A 23,551-nucleotide genomic window follows, 5' to 3' on the forward strand; every position below is an offset into this window, starting at 1 on the left:
ACTCATGTAATATTGGATGTTTTCTCTGCTGCAAACAGAAAGTTGTTTAAAATCAAAACTAATTCAGAATCATAAATATTCTGCTAACGTACATGCAGTGTTGCTCCTGGCTCTGCAGCTGCCTCTAAATGTGTCACTGAATCGTTGTCATAGTCTCTTTCCTTTAATGAAACTAAAGCTATTTCAAACCTGTGAGAACGCACCAGAGGGCAGGAGATGGCTGAAATCTCTTTCTTTAACACCCGCCCTCGGAAAGTGTCAATGAGGTTTCTGTCTGATAAACTCAGGTGGAGACATTAATCCAAATAAACGACATATTGCAAATCGTGTTGTGTGCAAAGCATTGTGGGGATTTTATAGCTGTGGAGGATCCACACATGCATCCTTCAAGTTTCTCTGAAAGAAGGAAACTCAGAAGGATCCTTGACGTTGGTTTGAGGGTCCTTCCTTGAAATCCCTGTTAAAATCTCTGCCTTTCATCGCCAGGCTTTCTCATCATGGTCTCTCATCTACAAACATCATTTTTCACCTCAGAACTACTTTATATGGAATAACAAGGACGTCTCATTCAAACACATCTCTTTTGTTTGGAATATTGGTTTCACAATAACACTGTATTGGTAAATCAGTTATTCAACAGGGATGTTTTCTTTATGTCAGAATATAATCTCCCTGTGACAGCCTGCAGATGATGCAAAGGTCTTTGGTGCAATTCCCTCTGGAATCTGTCTGCTGTTTAAATCTCAACCGAGGACTGATGTTCAACAGATGCCCTTGTTATCTCCAGCAGACACTGTCACAGGCAAAGTTTGTGTTTCTGCTGACTCTCGTGACGACATCAGTTCCATAAGGGCTCTGTTCCAAACAGATATTAGCACATTACCACATGTGACTTCATATCGGAACCAATTATTATCTGGAAGAATGTAGAGTTTGGTCTCTACAAAAATAATAAACACACACAGGATTCATTGTATTATTATATTGTCATATTCACAGATGTAAGTTCAGAAATAGAAAACCTTGCTTTGTTGCTTTTGATAAAGATCAAACACATTCATTCAGTCCAGTTCTCTCAAACACCAAAAGCAATTAGAGCTGTGAGTGAAATATATTTTACACTGTGCAGCCTCCAGACCTGTTCTGTCCTGTCACAGTAAAAGTACTTTAATCATTTTTATTAATATGATGCTCACTGTGTTACATGTGCTTTGTAAATAATGTTCTGTAATCCTTCCTTGACTTTGAGAAACCGGTCTCCGTAAGAAACACCTCCATAGTCTTATTTTGAAATCTGTTCCCGGAAGTGATAGTCATATCCGGTGGTCTGACCGCCGTGATTAGCAGTGTTAGCAGAGTGAACCGTTAGCTGGATCTAAATAACGGCAGAAAAACAAACCGTCAGAGTTTAGTTCAGTAACCGGAGCAGAGATGGACCCGCACCGGAAACTGCTGCCTGACGTCACGGACGAGGCTTTAAACCCGCGAAGAAGAACAAGAAGAGGTTAGTTTCCTCTCTGCTAATGTTGCTAAGCTAACGTTAGCCGGTGTTACGGATTTACTCGTGACCATGTTAACTGGCGACTTTCAGCCGTCTGTGGTTGTCATAGTGACAAGAGCTGTTTTCAACCAGGAAGTGAACACGTAGCTGTCCTCCATATTAGTTTGAGAACCGTCACCAAAGAGCATGGATACCAAGAGGCGAAGCTCAATAGAACGGCCCATAGCAACTAGACTTAACATTGCATTACATTAAATGCAATTATAACAACGTATTGCAGAACATTGGATGTGTATTCATAACAACGCATTGTTGATTAACATGTTGCTACTCTGCAACATCCTGCAAAAAGACATTAATAACATGTAAAATGACATAACTAAAAAGAAGATAAAATGGACCAAAAGGAACAGAAAATAACTCATATGCTAAAAACATAAGAAGGAAAAGAAAACATGTCCCGACAATAAGGTGTATGAGGGAAAAACTACCATATGCCGAACAGCCTCATCAGTTTTGTTACATATCACACATTTAGATCATTCAATACGTAGGATTTTACCAATTATTTGAGAGGTCTTAAAAGCTTTCTTGTTTTTAGTTATTTTGGAGACAGAAGCAAAGAGATATTGTAATTCGACATAAAATAAATTTATGTTAGGTTTAGTCTGAGTGATTCTAGATTTATGAATGTGAAACTTGCCAGTAAGACAGATGGCTTTGAGAGCACAGTTAATAGGTTGTACGTCTGTATTACAGCTCAGAAACAAGACCATTTCTTCTGATATTGGTGTCAGTGTATTAAATGCTGAGAAAATCAGTAGAGCAGCATCAGTCCAAAATTCTCGAGAAAAGGAACAAGTGTAGAATAGATGAGAAATCGATTCGCTTTCAGCTTTACAGAAAGAGCAAAGTGGAGAGACATCTGCTTTAAATTTATGCAATAGTTCATTACAAGGATAATACCTATGTAAGATCTTCAGATGGACTTCTTTTATTTTGTTTGGTAAAAGGAACTTATGATGGTCTGTCAAAACTTTTTCTGCTGAGATAACGGGAAAAGTTATTTTCCATAATAGAATAGATTTGGGAAAGCAACTCTGATATGAAGTAAGTCTCTTTCTGATATGCAGATTGCTACACATACCACCCGAAATATCTTTTCCACCATATATTACTGCATTTTGGATAAAGAACAGTAACTTAGGAGATATACTTTTAATAACATTGTTATAATCTTTTCAAGAGAAATTAATACCTTTGTTCTGAACAAAGTTTTCATATGTGTAGGGGTTACCTCTATCGCTAAGTACATCTAATACAAAGATTATGTTCCTATCAAACCAGTCTTTCTTGAATATGGATTTGTTTCTGGAAAGTATATGCTGATTGTTCCAAAGTATGCATGAATGTGGAGAGAAATTATGTTTGAAGGCAATCAACCAAGCTTCAAGAGCTTGTTTGTGAAAGTTAGCGAGCTTGAGGGGCAGTTTATCATATTTATAATTACAAGAGAGTAGAAAACTCAGACCGCCACACATATTAAACAACAAATTAGGAATGTAGAACCACTGACAGTTGTTCTTAGCCAAACACTGCTTAATCCAATTAATCTTAAAAATCCTATTAATAGTATGGAAATCTATTGCATTCAATCCCCCATCAGAGTAGATCCTGATGCATGTTTTTCTTTTAATATACTCTGTTTTGTTTTTCCATATGAACTTGAAGAGGAGAGAATCGATTGCTGCACATGTCTTCGGGTCAACATAAAGAGAGATGGCAGGGTATACTAATCTTGAGATACCTTTAGCCTTTGACAATAGTACACGACCTTGAATAGTAAGGTCTCTTTGCAACCAGGAGTTAAAGATTTTTTTTGCTTTTTCTATTTTGGGTAAAAAATTGTTGGAAATTCTATCAGGGGATGATTTAGTTATTGAGATACCAAGATATTTAACTGATTTTTTAACCTCTATACCACTTATTGATGTCTTATCAGTATCATGTACTGCTAAAATTTTGCATTTACTCTGATTAATTGTAAGACCTGAGGCTTTAGAGAAATTCTTGAACGCCTCTAATATGACTGGGACTTGAATATCATTTTTTAAAGAGACAAGTGTCATCAGCTAACTGATGATGGCATCTCTACATATTACATCCACTTATGAGAAGATTAACTTCATTACTCCTTCAAAATCACCCCATAAGCCAATCTACCAAAAAATAAAAAAAAAATTAAAAAAATCAATATTTTAACTAGAAACACATTAATGGCGACGTCACATAGTCAGGAATAAAGATTTATTTACAGGTTGTACAGTAAGGGGACAGTAATAATAATAATAATAATAATAATATAGGCTATTTTAATATGATATATTTTAATGCTAAAGCAGTAATCAGTTCTGATATAAATGGTCCAAGAGGCCATATATATATATATATGTACATATATATATATATATATATATATAAGTGTTATCTTCCCACGAAAACTGGCATATTAAATTGAAAAACACTTAAAACACTTAAAAACTTACACCTCAGGAGTTCTTACCTGTCGGGATCCTTCGGGAAACGGTGGAAGGCCAGGTGCGGGGTGTTCCACTGATAGTTGTTGCAGTTAATTGCACTACACTGTTTTCTTTTACTTTTTTCTCCTCTCTTGACATGTTGTCTGGGCGCAACAGTCCAAAATGGCGGCAGCGCCCCTAGTGGCTGTTGGCAGAAATTCAATGGAGCTTCGCCTCTTGGTGTCCATGCTCTTTGATGTCAGCCTGAGGCTGAGCGTGTAGCAGGAAGTAGAAACATGGCGTGTCCTTTAGTGAATGAAGTGGTGGAGGTTGAGGCCCAGTGTATTCAGAGGCTGTTGTGTAAGGAGAAGGTGATTAGAGCCTGTTTGGATGTCTCCCTGGAGGAGTGTCTATATGAAAGATACTGTTTGACCTCACACTCTGTCATTTATCTAACAATCTGTTCCACCCACATATATCACATATTACACATCCTGGATTTACATTATCATCACAGCACATTTTATGCATTGTCCTTTGATTCTTTTCTTTATAACATCAGAGACACTGAACACATCAGAGAGACAGCGGTTTGTCGGCCCGTAAGAAAAGTGTCTCTGGCTCTGAAAAGACTTTGGACCCTTGTTGTGGTTTTCCCTGGTCATAAATCACAATCCATTATCAAGGACAAGTCCTACGGGTCATCGGTAGCTCAGTGGATGGAGCGGGCGCCATAAGTATGGGAGCTTAGTCCTTGATGCAGCGGCCGCGGGTTCAAACCCAGCCTGCTGTCCTGTGCTACGTGTCGTTCCCTCTCTCCCCATAACGTTATGCTGTCCTGACATTAAAGGCAACAAAAGCCCAAAAATAATGTTTAACAAAAGAACTGCAGGTGTCTCAGTGTTGATGAGAAATGAATCTACCTGGACACATGATGAGGTCATTGATCAAGACGTCTCATATATTCAAAGATGGAACTGGCTCACTGATGGGACTCAACATCCCATAATAGCTCCATCAGCCTGATGTCCACGTCGTCATGACGTCAGGATCAGTTCCAGTCTGTTTAATATCTGTGTGTTTGATGTTGAGTTTGTGCCCAGTGTGTTTGGGCTCCATCACATTACAGCTGGATAAATTATATTCAAATATATGAACACTGTTGAGATAGAAACATGTTTCTGTATGTTAGACACATGAGCTCATCACATGACATCACATCACTTCACATATGAACACGCTCTGCAGGCTGTTCCCATCACACCTCTCTCTGTTCAGCTGATGGAGCACACTGATTTTTCATGTCTTCAAATCTCTGATTCAGCTTTGGATGAAATCAGTGGCTCTGCTTTTAACTCCACTTCCTGTCTCTGAGAGTCATGTTATCTGCACTCTGCTGATGTCTGTTGGTGCTCACTGTGACCCAGCTTCCCTCAGGCTGAACATACTCAGAGCTGATTGAACTGATTCTGATCAGCTGTTCTGTTTCTCAGTTCAGGCTCAGTCAGCTCAGAGATCAGGATCAGAGTTTGTTGAGCCTGCTCTCTGAGGGGCTGTCCACACCAATGCAGGTATTTATATAACCGTGACTCTTTTCTCATGGTTTGGCCTTTCATCCACACGTAACCGCAGTTTTGGGCCCCTGTAACCGGAGTTATTTGTAACCGGAGTCCAGGGTGAACTTTTTGGAAAAGTCCGGTGTCAGTAGTCATGTGTGGACAGGATAACCACAGTTACTTTGTCTCGTCTCCATTGTATGACATCACAGTGTGCGACGTAAACAGAAAACAGCTGTGTTATTACACGATCCAGTGTGTGCGAGAGACGATTTGAGGATGGACCTAAACAAAATACTGCTGCTATTTAGCAGCATATCAGCACTTTGTGGCTGTATCATACAACTAACGCTACTCAACCACATCCAGCAACTGAGGCACAAGAGTGTGCTATTACGGAGACTGCTCCTGCTGCATAATAGTACGCTTGTTGTTGTTTTTCCGGTAATGACGTTTTACTGCCTTCTGATTGGCTACAATGGCCTTACAGTTAGGAGTTATATCGCCACCTACTGCTTTGGCATGTGTATTACATTGCTTGATAGTGGAATTTGCGGTGTCATGTGGACGGAGGTATTTTTATTACACCGCTCGTATGGACGCAGATTTTTTAAAAACTGGAGGCCAAAAAAGTTCGGTTTTAAAAATACCCGCGCTCGTGTGGACTAGGCCTCAAACAGGGCCCTGATCCGTCTGTGGACTCTTGCTCGAGGAGCCCGGTCGCAGACCGACACTCAGTCGCAGTTTGAACTTGTTGTGACAGAATGTTGGAAACAGGAAGAGGCAAAATTGCTTCTCCTGTAAATTTAACTCATATCTGTAATAAATGATCTCAGAAGGCCGTCACAGTTTGGTCTCTGGTGCCTGTTTAAATAAACATGTGTCATAGAGACCATCTTCACGGGATTCAAACTCACTCCATCACGAGAACATAAATATAAGTTGGTTAGCCGCTGTCACTGCTCATCACATGAGACAGATACACTCAGCTGAGTCTTATGATTAATGAAAATATTCTTTGTACCTCAGAGGTGGACTTAACTACAGCACTTGAGTCAATTTAGTTTTATTTATAAAGCCCAATATCACAAATCACAGTTTGCCTCACAGGGCTTTACAGCATACGACATCCCTCTGTCCTTAAGACCCTCACAGCTGATCAGGAAAAACTCCCCAAAAAACCCTTTGTCATTAAAAAAGCTCATAAAATCATTACTGCTAAGGGCTAAAGGAATACAAGGCTCAATAGAGCTTTGACTCTCAGTCAGCCTGGCTACAGTGCTGAAAAGAAACCTGGGGTTGTTCTTGTTTTCTTCTATTAATGCTGAGTAATAGTTTGCTCTGGCATTGCGGAGGCCCCTCTTATAAGTTTTGAGACTGTCTGTCCAGATTAAACGAGATTCTTCCAGTTTGGTTAATCGCCAATTCCTTTCAAATTTTCGCGATATTTGTTTTAACTTACGGGTTTGAGAGTTATACCAAGGAGCGAACTTTCTTTGCTTTGTTAACTTCTTTTTAAGAGGAGCTACAGAGTCAAGTGTTGTTCGCAGCGAGCCTACGGCGCTATCGACAAAATGATCAAAGTCGGTACAGGAAACCTCTGTTACTGAAGGACTTGTTATTGAATTTAACGACGAAGTAATCTTTTCCTTAAATTTTGCGACAGCACTATCTGATAAACATCTAGTATAGTAACTGTTGCTGAGTGGCGTGTAATCGAGTAAAAAGAAATCAAAAGTAATCAGATAATGATCCGATAGCGAGGGATTCTGTGGAAAGACTTTTAGGTTATCAATTTCAATTCCATACGTCAGAACTAGATCGAGGGTATGGTTAAAACAGTGAGTGGGTTCATGTACACCCTGACTGAAGCCAATGGAGTCTAATAATGAGATAAACACGGTAGCCAGGGAGTCATTATCAACGTCGACATGAATGTTAAAATCGCCTACAATAATAACTTTATCTGATTTAAGAACTAGACTGGATAAAAACTCTGAGAATTCAGATACAAATTCAGAATACGGGCCAGGAGCAGAGTAAATGTACTTAGTTACTTTCCACCACTGGACTCTCACAGACAAACATGATTCTATGTTGCTGTAAACGTCTGTCTGTGTCTCAGTGTTGTCTTCAGACATCCAGCAGCTGTTGGTGGTTAAAGAAGAGGTTCCAAAAATAAAATAAAAAGTCCAAAGAAAATGTTAATTAGATTTCTGAAAAATCTATAGTATCTGGAAAAAATGTTTTTGATTTGATTTGATTTCTTTATTTCGAACATTTAAAAATATATACATATGTTGTAGAAAAAAAAAACAATAAAAAATTAATATATAAAATGTCGTAAGCAAATATTACTTAAATGTCTGAAAAAATGTTGATTAAACCGCCCAAAAAAACAAAACAAAAAAAAAACTTTTAAGTGTCTCAAAACATTTTGATAAAATCTCAGAAAACTGTGATTAGATGTCGGGACAAGTCAGAAAAATGTATAAAATATTCATAAAATGTGTGAAAATAGAGTTGTGTGGGCACTATATCCTGCAGTGTGTCAGGTTGCTCACCTGGCATCAAATGACAATTTGTCTCTGTTTCCTGTTTCCTATTTGGTGCAGAGGTCCAGCAGCAGCTGTTGGTGGTTAAAGAAGAGGTTCCCCCTGAGCAGCAGGAGTGGAGCTCCAGTGTGGACCAGGAGGACCCAGAGCCCCCACACATTAAAGAGGAAGAGGAGGAACTCTGGAGCAGTCAGGAGGGAGAGCAGCTTCAAGGGCTGGAGGAGGCTGATATCACCAAGTTCACATTCACTCTTGTCCCTGTGAAGAGTGAAGATGATGAAGAGAAACCTCAGTCTGAGGGACACCACTGTGGAGGACCAGGAGCAGGACCAGCGCCTGAAGACTCTCCTGAACCTTACCCAGATACTGATGACAGGACCAGAGACTGTTCCGAAGCTGAGACTGACAACAGTGATGATTGGACAGAGACCAAGGAACCGTCAGGTTTAAAGAAACCATTTACCTGCTCCAGGTGCGGGAAAAAAATTAGCACCAAGGCTCATCTGAGGGAACACATTAGGACTCATACAGGAGAGAAACCGTTCAGCTGCTCTGAATGTGGGAAAAGATTTGGCACAACAATACATCTGAAGGGACACATGAGGACGCACACCGGAGAGAAACCGTTCAGCTGCTCTGTCTGTAAGAAGTCTTTCGCACAGGGCGGAGGTTTACAGCTGCACATGAAAATTCACACTGGAGAGAAACCATTCAGCTGCTCAGTGTGTGGGAAAAGATTTATCCAGAAGGTGCAGCTGACACAACACACGACCATCCACAGCGGAGAGAAACCATTCGGCTGCGACGTTTGTCACAAAACATTTGCCACTTGTCAGCTGGTGACACGACACAAATGTGTTGGCAGTCAGTCCTCGCAACGAACTCCAACTGAACACGTAAATACAGAAGCTGATGGAGAGGATTGTGGAGGACCAGGTCCAGTCAGGAATTCAGATCCAGATCCACATTCACAAGACAAGATCAGAGACTCTTCTGAAGCTGAGACTGACGACAGTGACGATTGGACGGAAACCAGAGAACCTCAGTCAGGGTTCACATATCAGAGATATAAAAAAGTCTTTGATAACAAGGCTGAAAATAACCTTGGTAATTTTTACAAACATGCTCAGAACCACGTGAAAACTGAGGATGTCTTTGAGACTGAAACAGGAAGTAATAATACCGAGGAGAAACCGTTCAGTCACACTGAAAACTCAGATTCTCACCTGATGTGCGACACAGGAGTGAAACCGTTCCACTGCTCAGTGTGTAGCATTGGTTTCAGCGACAGTGAGGCGTTAGTCCAGCACATGAGGGTCCACACTAGACAGACTCAGTTCAGATGCCAAATCTGTGGTCAAGAATTCGCTTGGAGGCGTTACCTGACCAAACACATGGAGGTCCACAAAATCTACAGCTGTAGAGTCTGCGACAAAAAGTTCACCTGGTACTATCAGCTGAAAGACCACCAGTGTGTCGGCCACAGGTCTGACACTGACAGAGAGGACTGTGGCGGACCAGGACCAGCCAGGAACTCAGATCCAGGTCCAGATTTACAACCAGGTACCGATGATAGTGTTGATAGTGACTTTTGGAAGGAAACCAGAGAACGTCCCTCTGGTTCGGATTCCTTTAAAAAATGCGAGAGATGTAAAACTGACGTGAAACCGTTCAGCTGCTCCGAGTGCATGAAAACGTTTGGCTCCAGTGGAGAACTTAAGATCCACATGAGGACTCACACCGGAGAGAAACCGTTCACCTGCTTGGTTTGTCAGAAATCTTTTACGCAGAGAGGAAGTTTGCGGAGACACGTGATGGTTCACATCAGGGAGAAACCGTTTAATAGCTCACTGCATGACACGAGACCCCGTGGCAGGTCCAGCTCAGTTCATCACGTGAGAATCCACACAAGGTCATCAACGCAGCTCAGGAATCATCAGCGTGTCGGTCTTCAGTCTGCAAAGCTTCATCAGAGTCGACAGATAAAAACAGAAGCTGGTGGAGAACCAGAACCAGTGAACACAGGAGAAGAAGTACGACCAGTGCTCAGAGACTCTTCTGAAGCTGAGACTGATGACAGTGATGATTGGACGGAGACCAAGGGTCAGTCAGGTGTAAAGAAACCGTTCAGCTGCTCTGAGTGCGGGAAAAGATTTGGCCTCAAAGGTAACCTGAACCGACACATGCGGACTCACACGGGAGAGAAACGTTTTAACTGCTCAGTGTGTACGAAATCTTTCGCTCAGGGTGGAACGTTACAGAGACACATGACGGTTCACACCGGAGAGAAACGATACAACTGCAGCGTCTGTAATGAAAGATTTGCCTGGCGTCAACAAGCCGACAGACATAAATGTCCCGGCCGTCATGGTGGAGAGGACAGTGGAGGACCAGAACCAGCTGGGAACTCTGATCCAGATCCAGATTTACAACCAGACTCTTTGAGATGTGGTCCTGATGAGAAACCGTTCAGCTGCTCCGAGTGTGACAAAAGATTTGCCCGAAAGGCCCATCTTCAGGAACACATGAGAACCCACACGAGAGAGAAACCGTTTAGCTGCTCCATCTGTACGAAGTCTTTCACCCAGAGCGGGAGTCTACGGCTTCACATGAGGAGCCACACTGGAGAGAAACCATTCAGCTGCTCAGTATGCGGGAAAAGATTCCATCGCAAGGAGAACTTAGTCCAGCACGACAGAACACACACCGGAGAGAAACCGTTCAGCTGCTCCGTCTGCAAGAAGTCTTTCACTCAGAGAGGAAACTTACTGACACACATGAGAACGCACACGAGAGGGGACGGATTTAGCTGCAGCGTCTGCGGACAAATGTTTGCTCGGCTGTTTCAGCTCAGGAACCATCAGTGTGACGGACGTCATCCATCGCAGCTTCGTGAAACTGCGTCAGACTGACAACAGAGAACTTTTGTTGGTTAAAAAAAAAGACTGTTACTAAATGTTTCTGTCTCGTTAAAAACTGTTTCAAAGAAATTCATTCTTGTTAAAAACTCACAAAAAGTTTAGTTTTTGTTAACAACCAAAAAACAGTTCTTAACCCAGAGCCCGACCTGATCAACCTGATCAGCCTCACACTGAGTTGTGAGGATCACGCTGTTTTTCTCAGGGATCAGAAACATCAGACAGAGTGTTGAACTATAACGTAGTCCCTGGCCTGGTGATGTCGGATAGCTCTCCCCTCTCTCTTACAGCTGGAACACATTTCTCATGTCGGCAAAGATCGGCTCAGGTCAATGACCTCGACACCTCGACGTGTCATCTTGACCCAACCCTCATCCGATTTTTCAAACAAGTGTTTAGTTGTTTTGAGGATTTTGTTCTTGAAAGTGTAAATCAGTCTCTGGTCAAACCTCTTCTCAAGAGACGCTCTGGTCTGAAGCAGCTTCAGGAACATTTCTAATCCACCTGTCGTGAGTGAGATCACCGGAGAGCGAGTGTCCCGACAGCTCAACAATTATTTAAATTCACACTGTATCAGCTTTTACACCATTAATTGCAGCGTCCTTCTAAACCGGCTCTGTACCCATCCGAACATTTCAGGCTCAGTTCTAACCTGGTTCAACCCTATGCTGACGATACTCAGCTGTATATCTCATTCTCATCACATGATAAAAGCCCAACTGAAAAACCGTCTCGCTGTTTCGACCACATTAACAGGTGTGTAATCATTGGTTCAAAAGAAAAGCAACTTTGATGTAACAACATTTAGAAAAGCTGAAGTACAGAAGCTTTTATCTGACGCAGACTGGACCACTTTAATGCCTTGTTCTCAGACCTCTCACAGAAACCTTTAAACAAACTGCAGATGATCCAAAATGCAGCAGCACGTCGACTCACCAAGACTAAACATAGAGGACACATGACTCCGGTTTTAGAGGCTCTTCATCGACTTCCTGTTCACTGTTTAAATCTCTTGATGGACTGGCTCCTGACTGTTAATCTGATATGTTGGTCAGTCCCTCAGATCCTTCAGGTCCTCCACCTCTGGTTGACTAAATGTAGTCAAACTAAAAGACACGGTGATGCTGCGTTCAGAGGACGTCAAGCTCTGATTCAGTCAACAGCTTCAAACTAAACCTTAAAACCTTCAAATCAGACCCAGCTAAAACACAGTGTTCCCATAACTGTCCTGGAACCTTCTGGGAATGTTCCCAAACGTTCCCAGAACATGTTTTTAATGCAGTAGCTGGCAGGAAGTAAACAGGGACTGCAGATTGACGTCTCACTGTGACGAACGTTTTGACGACACAGAAACGAATGTGAAATAATTTGTAGTAAAGTTTTTATGATTTGTGTTTTTACTGTTTTTTGTTCAGATGATTTTATTTTTAATAAATGTTCAAGTTTCAGACCGGAGTGTTGGACAGAGTTTGTGGGGTCGAAACACCGCAGAAATAAAACTAAGTTTCAAAACTGTCCTATCAAAAATGAAAAATAAAAACACATAAAACATAAAACAATGAAAAACATACACATTAAAAATCAAAACGTAAAATACAGAAATATTTACATATAAAACACATGATAAAAACAAAAGAGAACAGACATACAGTACAGGCCAAAAGTTTGGACACACCTTCTCATTCAATGCGTTTTCTTTATTTTCATGACTATTTACATTGTAGATTCTCACTGAAGGCATCAAAACTATGAATGAACACATGTGGAGTTATGTACTTAACAAAAAAAGGTGAAATAACTGAAAACATGTTTTATATTCTAGTTTCTTCAAAATAGCCACCCTTTGCTCTGATTACTGCTTTGCACACTCTTGGCATTCTCTCCATGAGCTTCAAGAGGTAGTCACCTGAAATGGTTTTCCAACAGTCTTGAAGGAGTTCCCAGAGGTGTTTAGCACTTGTTGGCCCCTTTGCCTTCACTCTGCGGTCCAGCTCACCCCAAACCATCTGGATTGGGTTCAGGTCCGGTGACTGTGGAGGCCAGGTCATCTGCCGCAGCACTCCATCACTCTCCTTCTTGGTCAAATAGCCCTTACACAGCCTGGAGGTGTGTTTGGGGTCATTGTCCTGTTGAAAAATAAATGATCGTCCAACTAAACGCAAACCGGATGGGATGGCATGTCGCTGCAGGATGCTGTGGTAGCCATGCTGGTTCAGTGTGCCTTCAATTTTGAATAAATCCCCAACAGTGTCACCAGCAAAACACCCCCACACCATCACACCTCCTCCTCCATGCTTCACAGTGGGAACCAGGCATGTGGAATCCATCCGTTCACCTTTTCTGCGTCTCACAAAGACACGGCGGTTGGAACCAAAGATCTCAAATTTGGACTCATCAGACCAAAGCACAGATTTCCACTGGTCTAATGTCCATTCCTTGTGTTTCTTGGCCCAAACAAATCTCTTCTGCTTGTTGCCTCTCCTTAGCAGTGGTTTCCTAGCAGCTATTTGACCATGAAGGCCTGATTGGCGCAGTCTCCTCTTAACAGTTGTTCTAGAGATGGGTCTGCTGCTAGAACTCTGTGTGGCATTCATCTGGTCTCTGATCTGAGCTGCTGTTAACTTGCCATTTCTGAGGCTGGTGACTCGGATGAACTTATCCTCAGAAGCAGAGGTGACTCTTGGTCTTCCTTTCCTGGGTCGGTCCTCATGTGTGCCAGTTTGGTTGTAGCGCTTGATGGTTTCTGCGACTCCACTTGGGGACACATTTAAAGTTTTTGCAGTTTTCCGGACTGACTGACCTTCATTTCTTAAAGTAATGATGGCCACTCGTTTTTCTTTAGTTAGCTGATTGGTTCTTGCCATAATATGAATTTTAACAGTTGTCCAATAGGGCTGTCGGCTGTGTATTAACCTGACTTCTGCACAACACAACTGATGGTCCCAACCCCATTGATAAAGCAAGAAATTCCACTAATTAACCCTGATAAGGCACACCTGTGAAGTGGAAACCATTTCAGGTGACTACCTCTTGAAGCTCATGGAGAGAATGCCAAGAGTGTGCAAAGCAGTAATCAGAGCAAAGGGTGGCTATTTTGAAGAAACTAGAATATAAAACATGTTTTCAGTTATTTCACCTTTTTTTGTTAAGTACATAACTCCACATGTGTTCATTCATAGTTTTGATGCCTTCAGTGAGAATCTACAATGTAAATAGTCATGAAAATAAAGAAAACGCATTGAATGAGAAGGTGTGTCCAAACTTTTGGCCTGTACTGTATATATGATAAAAAATAAAACCAAAATTGAAAAAATAAAAAATAAAGACATGAAAATAAAAATAACATATTTAGATAGAAAACTATAGACACACACACACACACACACACAGAGATATAGGAAAGTATTATCATCAAAACGCCCACAGGTAAAAGAACTCATCATTCAGAGTAATATATATTACATATGTAATATTTACTGTAGATTGATCTGTAACAACACGTCATGATTGATTATTGATAATATTTATTATCAGTAATGTGTGAAGGACCGGAAGTTGTCAGCAGGAAAAGTGTAAAAGTTCCTTTAAACTGTGACTCAGTAGAAAAGTCTTTTCTTAGTCTTTTTTTTTATATTATCTTTATTAACAAATTCAAACATTTCAGTCAAGATGCAGCACATTTAGCAAAACCTAACATACAGTCAGTATAAATCATGTGAACAACATTATAACATAAAATAAATTAAAACAGAAGGAAAAGAAAGTCAGAGATTTTATCAAGAATCAAACTTTTATAAACATGAGGCTTGTTTAGTTTTTATATATTTCAAAGGTTGTTTTTTTTTTAATTGAATAGCTCATTCATAAAAATTAAAAACAGTGGTGTGACATTTGAACTCTACATCTATGGACAAAGTATTTAGCCATAATAAAGTCTTACAGAGCACAGATGGCTGCTTGAGAGTCCTTTGCAGAAGTCAAAAAAAACATGTTCAAGTGTTCCAATTTCAAGGTCACAAAATTTACATTTATTTCTTTCAAAATTAAATCTTTGTCTAAGAAACTCATTACAAGGATGAACGTCATTTAAATGGCTCTCTTTAGTTGTTGGTAGGGTGGGGACACAGAGGTATCTGTACTGTTTCCTTTTTAACGGTAAAGGGAGGATTTCAGACATGACAGCGTGTCTTATCATTTTATTTCTCCCTAGAATCAATGTCATTGATATAAAGTGAAGGTAACTGTGGAGCTCACACCATATAAGGTGTCATGCCTCTTACTATAGTCACCATTGCTTTAATCACCACTGTGTGTTAAATGTCTCATTGAATTCATTATATTGGAGAAAATGACCACTTGAATCCATGAGGTGTAAAACAGACCAGACACATCACAACAACACAAGGATTGTCTTCTCATTAATTTGTGTCTGTTATTCCAGATATATCGTGCTCATGGATCATTTTACAACATAACAGGACATGTTCATGGAATTTAGAAGCGAAACATCAACACCACCACACACTGCAGATATTTTAAAAGGGATGTGAAACCAGAAACCATTTCTCTTTTGTTTGAATGGCTTTAACCATTTTAGTTTTATCGTACCAGTTATTGCCTCATAATCAGTTACATTTAAACCTCTTCATTTGATGTTTCACTGCGTCTCCTCTCCTGAGATACTGATGTTTATCTCTCCAGATAAAGTTAAAGTTTGTTTGGTTAATTGACATAATGAAAGTTTCTGGAACTGAGACATGTGTGTCAATGAGTTCACTCTTTTTTTTTTAAAATTCTGGTGAAATCCAGTCCGCCATTTAGTCTTATTTTGAAATTCTTTCCCGGAAGTGATAGTAGTCATATCCGGTGGTCTGACCGCCGTGATTAGCAGTGTTAGCAGAGTGAACCGTTAGCTGGATCTAAATAACGGCAGAAAAACAAACCGTCAGAGTTTAGTTCAGTAACCGGAGCAGAGATGGACCCACACCGGAAGCTGCTGCCTGACGTCACGGACGAGGCTTTAAACACGCGAAGAAGAAGAAGAAGAGGTTTGTTTCCTGTCTGCTAATGTTGCTAAGCTAACGTTAGCCGGTGTTGTGTCCCTACTGGTTTCCAATTTAACTGGTTTCCTTACCGAACAGCTGCAGATGTGCTTCGCCTCCGTCAGCAGATTCGTCACAAATTCACAAACATACACAACATATTAGTGGCGATCTTAAAGTCGCAGCCCACATCTACCACAGCGAATATGCTTCTGTCAGTGAGCACTACGTACCAGCGACATTAAAAAAAGAAAGGAAAGAAATATGATATACACAAATTTGCGTCAAGCTGGACTCGATTTCACGTCAACAAAAGACAATATAACACAAACCGCATGTCCACCTGTGTGAGCCACTGAGACTCACAGAGCGCACAGCTTTCCTCAGGTATTAGTAAATTACGTCAGCATCCAGGTAACATTTTGATTTGGGCTGACCTGAGACAACTGGTTACCCTCGGCTTGCCTTGAAAGTACCCACACATATTTATCAATGTTTCTTGTTCTTTTTCCACGAGTCTACAAACATATTCAGTGCCACATTACAGTCTGCACAACACTGCACACTGACAAAGCCTGTCATGTTTAAAAAGTGACGATCTAACTCGAAAATACTCTCAAAATACGCTTAATAATATGTAAATAAAAACCAAGCACTTACAGCCACTGGATCATTACAGAGGTGAAGCAAGGACTTACATTTACTCACGTCACTATAACTGAGTAGTTTTTTGTGTACTTGCACTTTTTAAAATCTAATTTGAGTGTTACATCAGTAGCCTATGTTTTAATTTAAGTATTATGCTTCGCTGCATTTTAAATGACTTCCGTGACCGAGTAAAAAAAAAAAAGTCGGCCGAAATTTTAAAAAAGCAAACGGAATTGTACAAGCGTTAACTACCATGACACAATAATAATAGTATTACACTGTATGACGACCTGGCAGCTAGCTCTGATGGAGACATATGAGCTCTAAGAACAAACTCACAATTATGGACGCACACTAAAAGAAATGTCGCCATGGTCCGAGAGAGGTGACGTCATGCTGTTATCTCTGTCTCTACAGGTACGCAGTGAGCGAGTTAGATCGTCACTTTTTAAACATGACAGGCTTTGTCAGTGTGCAGTGTTGTACAGACTGTAATGTGGCACTGAATATGTTTGTAGACTCGTGGGAAAAGAACAAGAAACATTGATAAATATGTGTGGGTACTTTCAAGGCAAGCCGAGGGTAACCAGTTGTCTCAGGTCAGCCCAAATCAAAATGTTACCTGGATGCTGACGTAATTTACTAATACCTGAGGAAAGCTGTGCGCTCTGTGAGTCTCAGTGGCTCACACAGGTGGACATGCGGTTTGTGTTATATTGTCTTTTGTTGACGTGAAATCGAGTCCAGCTTGACGCAAATTTGTGTATATCATATTTCTTTCCTTTCTTTTTTTAATGTCGCTGGTACGTAGTGCTCACTGACAGAAGCATATTCGCTGTGGTAGATGTGGGCTGCGACTTTAAGATCGCCACTAATATGTTGTGTATGTTTGTGAATTTGTGACGAATCTGCTGACGGAGGCGAAGCACATCTGCAGCTGTTCGGTAAGGAAACCAGTTAAATTGGAAACCAGTAGAGACACAACACCGGCTAGCCGCGGTTAGCTTCAGTCTGAGCCTTTGTTTGTTTATTAGAGGAAGCGGGAGAAGTAACGAAGTACTTTAACTTGTAACAGAGTATTTCTACTCTAGTATCAGTACTTTTACTCAGTTTCACACCAACAGAAGTTTGAACAAACAACATTCAGAAACTTTCAGGATTTAAAAGAAAATTATTTTATTGTTTTTTTTTTACAACTCAGACATTAAAATGTTGTTGTAAGAGGAAGAGTTGGACAAAACATCTTTACTGTCACACATGTGATTATTGTCACATATAATTATTGTCACATGTGACAATAATTATATCTGGCTGGCAGCTTAGTGATGCATTGAATATATGGACCCCTGTAGTGGAAACCCAGTAACAGTCTATGGTGCCTGTTTGTTGACTACATGTTGACTACATGTAGTCAACATGTAGTCAACATGTAGTCAACATGTGACAGATGTTTTGTCCAACTCTTCCTCTTACATGTTACTACATGTAGTCAACATGTAGTCAACATGTGACAATAATCACATGTGATTATTGTCACATGTGATTATTGTCACATGTGACAGATGTTTTGTCCAACTCTTCCTCTTACATGTTACTACATGTAGTCAACGTGTAGTCAACATGTTACTACATGTTGACTACATGTTGACTACATGTTGACTACTCACGGTGTCTAAATCAATCCAATACATTCTTAAAATACTGAAGAACTGAAAAATGCTATAATTGGCTCCCCAGATAAAATATGAGGCTGCTACAACCTTCTTTTTTAAAATTCTGCATAGACAGAAATGAAATTTTAATTTTTCTGTTCTGTATCTATTCACGCCAGAGTAATTAGGTGATATTTACCTTCTTTAAGACACCAGATTTGAAGTCTTACCTTTCACCAGGCACCAGAGTAATTATGGGTGTAGCCCATATAGTTGTCGAGATATACTCATGTTTTTGTGTGTATGGTGTTTCATGTCCATAAAACATGAAAGGTTTATTTATATCAGGATCCCTGTGCCTACGGTGATAATAACCATATGATTCACCTGCAAGACTGATGTTTCTGAATTTAAGGAAAATGATACTCAAGAAACAAATCAACACTTTTTACTTTTGAAGCAATCATTTGTACATAAAACTAGAAAAAACAGATGATGATCCTTATGTGAAAGAACGTGGAGCACACGAGTACAGTATTTAGATTATTTCAAGGCCCGACTCAAGATCAGACGTCTGTTTCTGAGTCACTCAGGTCTGTATCTGTGATCATGTCAAGTTATGCTCTTGGGCTTGATTGTCACATGCTTGCAACTTGCACAGGTTGGTACATTTCAAGCCTTTGCTCATGCACTGGCAGCTTGCGTCTACGACTGCAGCTGCAGCACTGCCTCAGGGGCTGGAGACCCCTGCATCCATTCCAGGGTGAGCTGACCATCATCATTTCTGGCCCAGCCATGTTCAACTAGGCTTGGGACTTGCAGCTGTTGCTGGAGATTAACTCTCCAGATGCCAGCCTGGTAGCTGGCACGCATAGCATGCATAAAGAGGCAGTCCTCACATGGTGGTAGCTGGCTAGATTCAAGCTCCCCACGCCACGTGCAGAAAAGTTGGTAGCGGGCTGTGTTGATGTCCTCTGTCGTCGCAGGTGCTGAGTACAGTTTACATGTGAATGCATGAATGCTTGCAGCCTCTTGAACAGGTCAGGGGATACTTCCCAGGACTGCCCCAGCTCTTCTTCCTGGAAATGCTCTGATCTTGTGATAAGCTTCAAGGCTCGGTGCTTACCACAGCCTGCGAAGGCACTCACAGTATCACACCTGGTGAATGCATGCATGCCACCCAGAGCATTACAGACAGCGTCTCCCAGCCCCTGACGTAGCTTGGTGATGTAAGGGATAATGTATACCCCGACGCACAGCGGTGTTTTGTCACCTTACCCTCACAGAAAAGGAGAAAAACAACTTTGTAATGACGATGTGATGAAAGAATTTGCGCTCCAATTTAGTTCTAAATTTAAAAAAAAAACAACAACAATGAAGACATAGGGATGCATGATGAAATTGGCACGTCATTGGTATCGGCTTTAAAATGATAAAAAAAAAGATACTGATATCGATATCAGTTATGGGCCAAATCAATATCAGCGTGTCAGATATCAGTAAATAATCCAACATGAAGCTGTTGTATAAATGAAACAGTCCAACATGTCAGATATTTGCTCTTGTACGAGTTTTATGATAAATACGGTAAGTCAGAGATTTAATCATCAGTCAGCTGAGTCGTTTTTGTTTGTTTGTTTATTATGTTTTGTAATTCTCAGCGTGATGTGACGACCTGACACCTGTTAGCTCGTTTTATATTATCATATTAACGTCTGTCTGTGTTTCAGTTTTACCTTCAGATGTCCAGCAGCTGTTGGTCCTTAAAGAATTAGAATAGCACACAAATGATGATAAAATCACTGATAAATATAAAAACAATGCCTGAATAAATGGTATTAAAATGTCACAAAAATGTTAAAGGAATGTCCGAAGAACTTCATTAAAAAGTCTGAAAGAATTATGATAAAATGTCCAAAAAACATAATTAGAATTTCCAGAAAAATATTGATATGTCCAGGAAAAAAAAACATTTCTAAGTCTAAAAAAATGCTGACAAATTGTTTAAAAATATTATTAAATTGTCCGATAAAATGTTTAAAAACTTGTAATAAAAGATTTTTGATGAAATATCAGAGAAACATGATTAAAATGTTGAAAAAATTGTTAAAAGTCCCAAAAAGTTGATAAATTGTCGAAAAAATATTTTTAAATTGTCTGATAAAATGTTGTCAGAACCTGTCAGAAAAATGCCGATGAAATGTCTGAAACATTTTTAAAAGTGTCTGAAGAAATGTTTAAAAAAATGTATTAAAACAACACCCTAATAAATGTTTATAAAATGTCCTAAAACCATAATTAAAATGTTCAAAAAAAAAAAAGTTGCAATTTCCTAAAAAAAAATAAATAAATAAATGAGAAGTGGCACTAAAATGTCCCAAAAAATGGCAAAGAAATTTCCAAAGAACTTAATTAAAATGTTGGACAAAAATGTTGATAAAATGTCCAATAAAACATTATTAAAATGTTTGATAAAATGTAAATTTGTATTGAAGAGGCTTTCACACACCAGGATAATCAGCATCTGTCATCAGGTGCATTGGCACAGCACAAAGTGCTAAACATGGAAAGATGGAATGCTCACAAGTCAGTATGTGAGCAGTCCTTCTTTCCATGAGAAAATGGAAATCAAATGTCCAAAAAATATTTTTAAAAGTCCCCAAAAAATGTCTGAAAATTGTGTAAGAAAATGTTTAAAAAATGTCTGATGAAATGTCCAAAAGACATTATTAAAATGTCTGAAATATGTTATTTAAATGTCCCAACTTTTTTTAAAAAAGTCCAAAAAATGTTGATAAATTTTCTCAAATTTTGTTTGGTGCAGAGGTCCAGCAGCAGCTGTTGGTGGTTAAAGAAGAGGTTCCCCCTGAGCAGCAGGAGTGGAGCTCCAGTGTGGACCAGGAGGACCCAGAGCCCCCACACATTAAAGAGGAAGAGGAGGAACTGTGGAGCAGTCAGGAGGGAGAGCAGCTTCAAGGGCTGGAGGAGGCTGATATCACCAAGTTCACATTCACTCCTGTCCCTGTGAAGAGTGAAGATGATGAAGAGAAACCTCAGTCTGAGGGACACCACTGTGGAGGACCAGGACCAGGACCAGACAGGAACTCAGAGACTGGAGACTCTTCTGAATCTGAGACTGACGACAGCGATGATTGGACGGAGACCAGAGAACCTCCGTCAGGTGTAAAGAAACCGTTCAGTTGCTCCGACTGCAGGAAAACGTTCGGTAAAAGCGGGAACCTGAAGCAGCACATGAAATCTCACACGGGAGAGAAACCGTTTGCCTGCTCCGAGTGCGGGAAACGATTCGGCCTCAAAGGGAACCTGAAGCAGCACATGAGGACGCACACAGGAGAGAAACCGTTCGGCTGCTCCGTGTGTCAAAAAACGTTTGCGCAGAGAGGAAGTTTACAGACGCACATGAGGATCCACACCGGAGAGAAAATCTTCAGCTGCTCCATCTGTCAGCGAAGCTTCTCGTGGTGTCATCAGCTCAGGAACCATCGGTGTGAGCGCCGAGGATCCAAACCAACCAGGGACCGAGTCCTGCTGCCACGCCCACGCAGTGACCAGCCCGTGGTGTTGGTGTACCTGTCAGGTACTCTGGACTCCTACTGACGCGTGTCAGGGACTCAAACTGTGGACTTCCTGTTTGACATCATCACTTTACCGTTACAAAACAATCCTCTGATGCTCATGAAAACGTCGGAATAATAACTAAACAAATAAAAAGTGCTGCGCGGTAAGTTAGCATCAGCTAGCTCACATGGCTAACAGATGACCTGTTATTAATGCTGTGTTTTGTAAATAAAATGATGTTTAATGAATCACATGTTGTTTGTTTTCAGACAGATTTTAACCTGTGGAAACAAAAAATAACCTCTAATTCACACTTTATTTATTTATTCAGTATTTTTACATCACTGATTGAAACAGGAACAAAAATATTTCAGGACTTTGATGAAATAAAAAAACAACAAGGAAAAGAGTAAAAATTATAGATTACAATAATTCTTCAATTTTTTTCCCTATTTATAAAAATAACTTTCTAAATCTATTTTTATTTTATTTTGTTATTTTATTTTATTTCACTTGATGTTATTTCATTTTGTTTCTTTGTTTTTGTTAATTCATTTTATATTTTATTTGAATTTGTGATAAGTTATTGGTTTACTTTTATTTATTTATTTATTTTTCTAAGATTTGGAACATTTCAGGTTGCTCGTTGCCTTTTTCCTCATGTTTTTTAAAGAAGTTGCAGCGACAGAGTTTAAAGGGTTAAATCCTTGTGACAGCAGCAGAAACGTCACTCCAGGTTTCAAAGGGCTAAATTTCACAGAGCTGTTTGCGTTGAGATAATATTTAATTTTTACCTGAGAGTTTCTGACGCTCGGCACTCGTATCAACTTTATTTAAATGTTGTCAGACAACATTAAACAATTATAATTACATAGGTTTTTTCCATAAATAAATGAAACAGGAACAAAAATATTTTGATGAAATTAAATCAAATTAAAACTCTGATGATGATCCTGATGTTAACCAGGTGTCACATGATCACACAACTGTGACTCCATTTTGTTTTCTGTGTTGATGATGGTTGTTGGTATAAAATGTGTGTTTTTCATAATTCAACTTTAATTCATTCATTCAATTAAAGAGTAATAATAATAATTCTTTAATTTTTCCATATTTTTTTAAAACAATTTTTAAAATCTTTTATTATCTATTATTTTATTTTGTGTTGTTCTTTTATTTTACTTTATTTTTTCTGGACAAGACGACTGTTTTTGATCGTGGACATCATCAACTCATATTGAGACATCTGACCACTGCTGGGACAGCGACATCGAGCGGGCTGTTAGCATGGATGCTGTTAGCATGGTTAGCTAGCGTAGCCGTACTGTTTACATTTCTGTGGTCGCAGTTTTTATATTAACTGTTTATTGTTATGTTTGTTTTGTTGCTGATTTTAAAAACAAACAAGTGAGGCGAGACATGTGGAGCGAGGTAGTGTCTCTGGGGAGGAGGTGGAGGACACAAAGACATCACTGGACTTCCTGTGTCCAAACAGTAGAAGCTAATAATGGAGCTCTAAAGACGACCTGTGGCCCTTTGCTGCATGTCACTCCCTCTCTCTGCCCCCTTCACACTTGTCTG

The 23,551-nt window shown here is 40.0% G+C and overlaps 2 protein-coding genes across 2 annotated transcripts; both read left to right on the top strand.

The window, feature by feature from the left end:
• Nucleotides 1-1,325: 1,325 nt before the first annotated feature.
• On the top strand, nt 1,326-12,496 carry LOC144467333 (uncharacterized). Its single transcript, XM_078175773.1, has 2 exons — nt 1,326-1,504; nt 8,192-12,496. The coding sequence occupies exons 1-2, from the start codon at nt 1,432-1,434 to the stop codon at nt 11,041-11,043; spliced, it is 2,925 nt and encodes a 974-aa protein (XP_078031899.1). The 5' UTR covers nt 1,326-1,431; the 3' UTR covers nt 11,044-12,496.
• A 3,391-nt stretch (nt 12,497-15,887) lies between these two features.
• On the top strand, nt 15,888-22,215 carry LOC144467342 (uncharacterized). The gene is made up of 2 exons (XM_078175793.1): nt 15,888-16,097; nt 21,216-22,215. Exons 1-2 carry the CDS (start codon nt 16,025-16,027, stop codon nt 22,007-22,009), a joined length of 867 nt encoding a protein of 288 aa, XP_078031919.1. The 5' UTR covers nt 15,888-16,024; the 3' UTR covers nt 22,010-22,215.
• Nucleotides 22,216-23,551: the final 1,336 nt, after the last annotated feature.

This window comes from Epinephelus lanceolatus, chromosome 16, assembly GCF_041903045.1.
Source record: "Epinephelus lanceolatus isolate andai-2023 chromosome 16, ASM4190304v1, whole genome shotgun sequence".
Lineage (NCBI taxonomy): Eukaryota > Metazoa > Chordata > Actinopteri > Perciformes > Serranidae > Epinephelus > Epinephelus lanceolatus.

Coding starts and splice junctions, on each gene's coding strand:
- LOC144467333 (XM_078175773.1), top strand. CDS start 1,432: ATGGACCCGCACCGGAAACTGCTGCCTGACGTCACGGACGAGGCTTTA. Junction 1,505..8,191: donor GCGAAGAAGAACAAGAAGAG/GTTAGTTTCCTC, acceptor TATTTGGTGCAG/AGGTCCAGCAGCAGCTGTTG.
- LOC144467342 (XM_078175793.1), top strand. CDS start 16,025: ATGGACCCACACCGGAAGCTGCTGCCTGACGTCACGGACGAGGCTTTA. Junction 16,098..21,215: donor GCGAAGAAGAAGAAGAAGAG/GTTTGTTTCCTG, acceptor TGTTTGGTGCAG/AGGTCCAGCAGCAGCTGTTG.